General features: G+C 37.1%; 1 protein-coding gene across 4 annotated transcripts in view; it reads left to right on the top strand.

The window, feature by feature from the left end:
• Positions 1-9,155, top strand: part of LOC106875997 (synaptic vesicle membrane protein VAT-1 homolog-like) — a 90,931-nt gene that overhangs the window by 61,723 nt on the left and 20,053 nt on the right. For 2 of the 4 annotated variants that reach the window (XM_014924346.2, XM_014924345.2), the window contains exons 7-9: positions 5,866-6,060; positions 7,188-7,265; positions 8,991-9,020. In XM_014924346.2, coding sequence (XP_014779832.1) covers positions 5,866-6,060; positions 7,188-7,265; positions 8,991-9,020 — 303 coding nt within the window. The remainder of the gene's footprint in view (positions 1-5,865; positions 6,061-7,187; positions 7,266-8,990; positions 9,021-9,155) is intronic. The other 2 variants (XM_014924347.2, XM_014924348.2) reach the window with 1 other exon arrangement.

Here is a 9,155-nt window from a genome sequence, read left to right as displayed (position 1 = left end):
CTTCTCACGCACAGCACATTTCCAAAGGTCTCGGTCAGTAGTCATCGCCTCGGTGAGGCCCAATGTACGAAGGTCTTGCCTCACCACCTCAGCCCAGGTCTTCCTGGGCCTACCTCTTCCACGGGTTCCCTCAACTGTTAGGGTGTGGCACTTTTTCAAGCAGCTATCCTCATCCATTGTCACCACATGTCCATACCAGCGCAATCGTCTCTCTTGCACACCACAACTGATGCTTCTAATGTTCAGCTTTTCTCTCAAGATACTTACACTCTGACGGGTATTCACAAATAAATATATATATAAAGACGATAACAAAATGGAGAAATAAATAAATAACAATGAGAAGTGGGTCTTTGGTGTTGTTATAAAGCCATTAATTACTTAAGATGGGAATATGTTAGAGTAAGTTTACAGCTGTTTCCGTATATCAGGCTGGGGTAAATATGTATTTACCTCGTTGCAGTTGATAGACATCATCAGAACGGAGAAAGCAAAGTTAAAAGGGAATAGAGAGAAGGAAAGTGTTTGGAAAAAAACAGGAAGAAGAAAAAGTTCAATAATTTGATAGTCTTACATTTTAGTTAGGTTCAAAGTTCAATAAACCCGTTGTATGATAGATGGGGAGAGAGTTAGTTGAATCTAAGGTCTCGTAATTAGTTATTAACATGGCTTACATGTGTCCATATATATATATATATATATTGTAATATTTAATTATTATTAATATGCAGGTGACATAAAAAGCACCCACTACACTCTCGGAGTGGTTGGCATTAGGAAGGGCATCCAGCTGTAGAAACCTTGCCAGATCAGATTGGAGCTCTCCAGACCTCAGTCAAACTGTCCCACCCATACCAGCATGAAAAACGGGCGTTAAACGATGATGATTAATATTACATTCATATACATGTACATTTTAATCAACATATTCATTATATAAACATTCATGCAATGAGAATCGATTCTAAACTATATATGGCCGTAGCACAAGGGCCATTTTTACGAGGTCCTTCTGGAGATTACCCCAACAACAAATGACAGGCACTTGTAGTAAAGATTGTTTGCCAACATAACATGGCAGTCCTGGTTTAGGATGAATGTTGCTGTAATTTAGCCCCAGGAGACATCGTCTCCAGCTGGCTATATGACACAATCTGTGTCCTTACATTTTCAAACGGGAATTTGGCAGCACCACCTCTAGCCGAGCAATTATTCTGTGCTGATGAGGGGGAATAACCTGGAAATTGTGATACACAGATATTGTTTTGGGCTGAGTGGGGGTGCTAGATTCACTTGTTCAAAAATATAAGGACAGATTGTGTTGTATAGCCAGCTGGAGACGATGTCTCCTGGGGCTAAATTACAGCAACATTCGTCCTAAACCAGGACTGCCAGGTTATGTTGGCAAACAATCTTTACTCCAAAGTACTGTTACTGAATATCTCACGTTGTGAGATTTAAAAATAGTAATTTTCTAATAGACAGACACTTGGTTCTTGTGGCTGATGACTTTAACGGACATGTTGGGCAGCACCTCCATGGATTACATGAGGTGCATGCTGGTTATGGATTTGGTGCCTCTGATGAAGTGCCACTCTAATGTCTAAAACTGCAAGCATTATGTAAAATTTTCCCTTTGAACTTTCGTGTAAATTGGTATTGCAAGCAGAGTTGGTACAGAAACAACTTTAACTGATCGTTAAAGATGTGTTAAACGATTTCTTTGTCTTATTACTATCTTGATTGTATGTGTGTGGATGTGTAATATATTCTTTCTATATGGTATATTCTTGCTAAACCAGAGATGTTGAAAAAAATACTAAATGTACCCCAGTAGTTTTTTTTGTGTTGTATAATTTCTAATTTAGTATACCGTATATACTTGACTATAAAACGCCCCCACCTATAAGACGCACCCCCGAATTAAAGGTTCAAATCAGGAATTTTAGCATTGATCTGACTAGAAGTTATAGGATGCACTTATAAGTGACATCCCCAACTTTAGGTAAACGTTTCAGGGGAAAAAGTGTGACTTATAGCTGAGTATATCTGGTAATCCTTTTGGGTAATCTAACTAAATTTGGACATTTCCAAAACGTTCTTGACATCCTGCACAGAGCAAAAACAGCATAATATTAAATTTGACCCACGGGACAATAAATGAATGTCGTTACTGTTAAATAATGACAGCAGGTCTCGGTCCAAACAGTTGAAGTCTAGTCATCTGTTAGTGTTTTGTCATATTAATATTTATGTAATGTTAGTTGTTTTGGTTCTATAGAATCTGTATCTACAACAGGACCTCTACATCTGTCCCCTCTATACCTTTAATCTTTCAAATGGCACAAAGCCAACCCCCAATACTACTTCCCACCCCTAATTAAGGGAACTTTGCTTTTTTTTTTTTTTCTTTTGCAAAGTATTTGGTGACCCTGTTGGTGCCACATAAAAAGCACCCAGTGCATTCTGTAAAGTGGTTGGCATCAGAAAGGGCATTCAGTCGTAGGAATCGTGCCAAAACAGACAATGGTACCTGGTGTGGCACCTGGCCTTGCCAGCTCCAGTCAAGCCGTCCAACCCATGCCGGCATGGAAAACGGACGTTAAATGATGATGATGAAATATTTCATAAATTGTGAGGTTGTCTATTAAGAATCTCTACCTGGCCCCGAAGATATGACCTTTTTAAAATAATGAAATAGAAGGTGATATTAATAACGATATATTTAGAAATGAATCAAAGCTAGATCTGACGATAAGATATTTGAATATCATGTCATAAAATAATCACTTTCAGTTGGCCATCTTTGGTTTCTGCAGGATTGTGCTTTGGTTTGAAAACGTACGGCCTCAGCCGTTTTGTTTTGTTTATTATATAACCATTTTATCATAACGGTTAAGTTTAGGCTCCATACAGTTTGTGTTGGCTGTAATTAATCTAAGAAAAGAAACAAACAATTTGTGGAATGTCCAGGTTGAAATGCAACAGCCAGGCCAACAATTACTCATTACTCTTGTTGAGTATCTCTCACAGAAATCCAATTGGTAAACATATTAGAGACTCATCTTGCAGACATGAAACAGAATTTTATTTCACCTCAAAGAAGAGAATTACGCAGTTCTCTCCCTTATATCTAAACTTGTGAATGTTCATAGAATACTTCAGATTTGTAGGGTATTGAAAAGACATAAAATGATTATGCAGGACCAGGCAGTGGTTCTCATGGCTTCTGATCTTAACTGACTGGAAGTGTTATCATGTACATGTTTTGTCTTGGTATAAAAAAGATGGGCCACAGCAAATATTCTGCTCAATACCACAGATTTGCTAATGCCCTGATGCAGTACCAAGCAGTGGCTCTCATGGTTTCTGATCTTAACTGATTGGAAGTGTTATCATGTACATTGTTTTGTCTTGGTATAAAAAGATGATCTACAGCAAATATTTCTGCTTAATACCACAGATTTGCTTGTCAGTTATTTGACCTTAACCAGTTGAGCATGTCCTTTGGTGGCTGACGATATGTGCATCTCTGATCAAGAGCAGAAGTAGTGGGGGAGCATCATAGCCATATGTTGAGAAGAATTCTTTGGGGTTTGGATAATTCATCTCTGCAAACATGGGTGTTTCATTCAACATCCTTAAACGAACCTTATTCAGGGATCTTTTAAGCAGGATGGTCAACCTGAAGAAAATTCCGAGCCTTGCCTTGCAAAGTCATGTGCAGTTTGGGGTCTAGACAAAAGCCCCCTCGGACAAAAGCTCCACGGTTATATTTTGCAGTAATTTTTTTTTTTTTTAGAATTTTTAGTTGAATGTACCGATCCCAGAATTTTTTTTAATTCCTTGTTACAGTTATTAGAGTGCGTCCAGCCATGCAAGGGCACCACCTTGAAGAATTTTTAGATGGCTGAATGGAACCCAGAAATTTTTTTAAGCTTGATCAAAACCACTTTTGTGACATAATTCATTTTGGTTTTTCTTTTTACTTGTTGCAGTCAATGGACTGCAGCCATGCTGGGGCACCACTTTGAAGAACTTTTAGTCAATTGTATCAACCCCAGAATTTTTTTCAGATGATTTTCAACCAGTGCATGAAATTAAACCTAGAAGGTTTAATCTCTTGAAACTTTTTAGGTCTCTCCACATGCTAGAAATAACAGCTAAATCTTACAAATTTTTTTTTTATAATTTCATGTAAACACAAACGGAAATTGTGGTTGTAAAAAAAAAACAAAAATTATTTTCCAAAATTCCAATTTTTAAGTAAACAAAATATATTCAATCGAAGAACGGTGTCAAAACATCTATGTCCCTCACAATGGTATGTTTTGTGTGTTTCCTCGTTTTTAGAATAATTTTAAAGTTTGAAAATAAATCAACATCAATAATAGAATAACAGAACACAAGACTCTTTACTACTCAATGTACATATTGTCCGAATTCTAACAAAAGGGAAAGCATTTACTTCATGAAATGTGTAGAAACATAAAAACAATAAGAAGTATGTTTGACTGACCACGTTTGACTGACCACGTTTGACTGACCACATATACACACAGACAATGAAAGTCAATATTACACATGTCTCTGGCATGTTTTTTCTTCACAAAAACCAGAATTTGTCATTTTTATGGAGAAACACCCATTTCCCTATTTAGGCAAACGATAAGAAGTACGTTTGAATGACTAGCCTTCTGTTAGACCTTCAACTGCTGGAGAAAGTTCAAAAGGTCAACTTATTTTCATTGATCTGTAAGCACTGAGAGAAGAAAACAAAAGACTTTAAATATATATTTTAAAATGCTGATTTTTTTTTTTTCTGCAACTAAAAATTTAAGTTAGTGCCCCAGAATGACCACAGTCCAATGACTGAAACAAACAAAAAGATTTTTAGTGAAGAAAAAAAACCAAGGGGTTACAAAAAAATTTCAAGAGATTTGGCTGTTGTTTCTAGCATGTGGATATACCCTCTGGTTGAAAATCATTAAAAAAAATTCTGGGGGTCGCTACATTCGACTAAAAATTCTTCAAGATGGTGCCTTAGTATGGCTGCAGTCTAATAACTGCAATTAAAAAGGAAAAAAAAGAATTCTGGGGTCGATACGTTGAACTAAAAATTCTTTAAGGTGCCCCAGCATGGCCGCAGTCTAATGACTAAAACAAGTAAAAGGTAAGAAAAAACAAAAAAATAATCAGAAAATATAACCGTGGGGCTTTTGTTTATCTTGATGTGAGGCCAGTATGTCCTGCACATATGGTTGTGTTGCACGTACCTGGTGTATCCTTATCAGTTAGGTAGACATGATGGGTATATTGGGCTTCTGACCACCCGACTGGCCCTCGTGCTGGTGGCACATAAAAGCACCCACTACACTCTCGGAGTGGTTGGCATTAGGAAGGGCATCCAGCTGTAGAAACTCTGCCATTTCAGATTGGAGCCTGGTGCAGCCTCTTGGCTTCCCAGGCCCCCGTCAAACCATCCAACCCATCCAGCATGGAAAACGGACGTTAAACGATGTGATGAATGATCATATAAATTTAATATTTAATTAATCTACTGAGTATTAACTGAAACAGCTGTAAGGGATGATGATTAATTTGCTGTTAATAATAAATACTTATTAACATCCCAATCTCCATTTTCTTTTATATATATATATATATATATATATATATATATATATATATATATATATATATATATATATATATATATACATGAGTGTGTGTGTGTGTGTGTGTGTGCGTGCATGTGGCACATAGCTGATAATGATAATACATAAAAATATATGTTGATAGCTTCTTAAACAAGTTTTGATGTGTTTTTGTCCCCTATTTTTTCTATTTCTTCCCCTATTTCAGTGGTGGCAAGTTGATAAAATTAGTCCCCTGAAGTTGTACGACGACAACAAGTTCCTTGCAGGGTTCCAGCTGCGTCAGTTATTGTTCCGTGACAACCAACATGCTTATATTCAAAGCCAAATGGACAAACTGTTCAAGTTGTACACTGATGGAATCATTAAACCAGTCATCGACCAAGTTGCTTGTTTTGAAGACGTAAGTTCTCTTCACTATTTGAATCCCTTTTCCCACCATATTTCTGCTGAAACTTGCTGCCTTTTTTTTCAATTAATATTAACAAAAAAGAAATTATCTTTTACTTCTTTCAGTCGTGAGGCTGTGACCATGCTGGAGCACCACCTTGAAGGATTTTTAATCAAATGCATTCAACCCTCCAGCACAGGGATCACAGCTACAATTTCCATTTGATTTTGATGTGCTTGGCTCAATAGGTCTCCTCAAGCACAGCATGTCGCCCTACAATCCAAGGTACTTTTGAGTGGGCTGGGGCTGGTTATGTGACACTGGTGTAGGTTACAGCTGTGAACTCACTTTGGAATCAAGGAGTTTAACTTATAACCTGTAATCTCCAATGAAGCACCATTTTCATGAATGGTAATAAACCCAAGGCAAATCAGGTAATAGCCTGGAATGCTAAAAGCCTGTGGGTACCTCACAAATTTTGAAGAATTTACACAGTTTCTTAATCCAAGTAAAACTACAGATTTTCAAAAAACATAAAAGAGAGAACAAAGAGGCGTGGCTGTATGGTAAGAAGCTTACTTCCCAACCACATGGTCCTGGGTTCAGTCCCACTGCATAGCATCTTAGGCAAGTGTCTTCTGCTATAGCCTCGGGCCGACCAAAGATTTGTGTGTGTGTGTATATATATATATCTGTATATGTTTGTGTCATAAATTTAATATTTACTGAGTATCAATTGAAACAGCTGTAAGGGCTGATGATTAATTTGCTGTTAATAATAAACAATTATTAACTTCCCAACCTCCATTTTCTTTTATATATATATATGTGTGTGTGTGTGTGTGTGTGCATGCATGTGTGTCTGTGTTTGTCCTGCAAAAGAGACCAACAGAATAAGTACCAGGCTTAACAAAATGAAATAAGTTTTGAGGTCAATACATTTGGATAAAAATTCGAGATGATGCTCCAGCATTGCCACATGAAACAAGTAAAAGATAAAGATGGAATTATAGAATCTAAACAAATTCTTCATTTCCAATGTATGTTTTACTTGTTTTTTTCCCACTCCTTTATTTTCTTGGATTTTTCTCATTCAGTTTTTACCAAAGTGTTTTTTTTTCTTTTTTATTCCGAAACAGATTGCAGAAGCCATGCAACGACTTCATGACCGCAAAAATATTGGTAAAATTATTTTAGACCCGACTGTTGAGCCAAAGGTAAGAATTCTGTAAGAACAAAATAAAGAGGGGTTAAAAAAAAGCCCCTATCCATATTCCATGGCATTTCAAAGGCTAGTCTTTTGGTTCCATGTGTTCAAAGCTTTTTTTGAATAGTCATAGCTGATGCCGGTGCTGTCTGACTGGCACATGTGCTGGGGACACATAAAAGGCACCATTCAAGCGTTGGGCCTCATGGAGGCAGTGACAGGTGACCAGGACCTTTGGTGATATACTATGCTTGTGTAGACCTGTCAAGCCAAGTGAGACCATAGTCGTGGCCAATGCTGGTGTGGGGTCAATGATACCTGTGCGGGTGGCACGTAAAAAGCACGCACTACACTCTCAAAGGGGTTGGCATTAAGAAGGGCATCCAGCTGTAGAAACCTTGCCAGATCAGATTGGAACCTGGTGCAGCCCCCTGGCTTACCAGTTTTCAGTCAAACCATCCAACTCATACCAGTATGGAAAGCAGACATTAAATGATGATAATGAAAATAGAATCAGATTCCTTGATATAAAGAAATTGCTAAACAGAACAGACATGGCATAGAATCTCCAAGACAGTAATGTCTAAATTTGTAAAAGAGTTTTAAAAAATCTGTTGGAATATTTTTATTTAAATTGTTTGGATTCACTTAAGGTTTTTTAAAAAAATTTTTGTTTTTGGTTCGGTTTTGTTTTGTTTTCGTTATTTTAAAATTGTTTAATTAATTATAACCTCATTATCTTACAAAACAATTTTTTTAATGCTGTTATTTAAGTCTTTTTTGTTGATAGTTCTGCAAAATAGCAAAATACGTATAATTACTGAAGATTTAAAGAAAAACTTTCTAAGATCTTTTCAAAAATAGTCTCTAACCCATGTTTTAAAAGCAAGTATAGCTAAGAAGTTTGCTTCCCAACCACATGGTTTTGGGTTCATTCCCACAATGCAACAGCTTGGTCATCTGTTTTTTACTTTGACCCTAAACTGACCAAAGCCTTGTGAAAGGATTCGGTAAGTGGAGGCTGAAAAGCTCATCGCATTCGTGTTTGTTTTCATTTCTGTTTCACTTCCTTTTATGTATTCATGTAAAAAGCAGCCAATACATTCTGTAGAAATGGTTGGCATTGGAGCCTGGTGGAGCCCTCTAGCATGTTTGCTCTTGTCAAACCATCCCACCCATGCCAGCATGGAAAAAAAGGATGTTAAATGATGATGATGATCTACCAGATCCACTCATAAAGCTATGGTTGGCTTGGAACCATGCCACTGATGTTATCCAAGGGAAAGGCAAAGGGGCTGATACAGCTTGGCACCAGTGATGTCACAACTCGTTTCTACAGCTCAGAGAACTGGAGCAACGTGAAATAGGGTCTTGCTCAAGGACACAATACATAGCCTGGTCCAAGAATCGAACCCGCTAACTCATGATTGTGAGCCCGACGCTCTAACTACTGAGTCATTTTTTGAATGACATTACAGGATAGGTATGAGAGGCCATATCTGGTTGGTTTGAACATAAAACAGGTAGAATATTTTGGCCAGGAATGGCCAGTTTCAATGTTAAAGGGTTAAAGGAATATATTCTTCAAAATAACGTAATTAGCAACGTTCTTTAATTACTTTATTGGTTCGGATATTTTTAATTTTTGAGTTACTCAAAAAATAAATTCCAACATAAACTTTTTTGTTTGTTTGCTTTATCTGTGCCTTTGTTGCTTATTTTTCTTTTTTAATAGGGAAAATCCCAGGCCGCTGATGAAGTGAAAGTAAGTTTTTCTTGCTGCAATACATAGCTGGACACGCACACACACACACACACACATACACACACACACACACACACTTATATATGTATTGCATACATTGGTCATACATAAATACATTTATACATAGATATATAT

This window comes from Octopus bimaculoides, chromosome 1, assembly GCF_001194135.2.
Source record: "Octopus bimaculoides isolate UCB-OBI-ISO-001 chromosome 1, ASM119413v2, whole genome shotgun sequence".
Taxonomy (NCBI): Eukaryota; Metazoa; Mollusca; class Cephalopoda; order Octopoda; family Octopodidae; genus Octopus; species Octopus bimaculoides.
The sequence above is the reverse complement of the archived record's forward strand: the minus strand, read 5'-3'. Positions and strand labels throughout refer to the sequence as shown.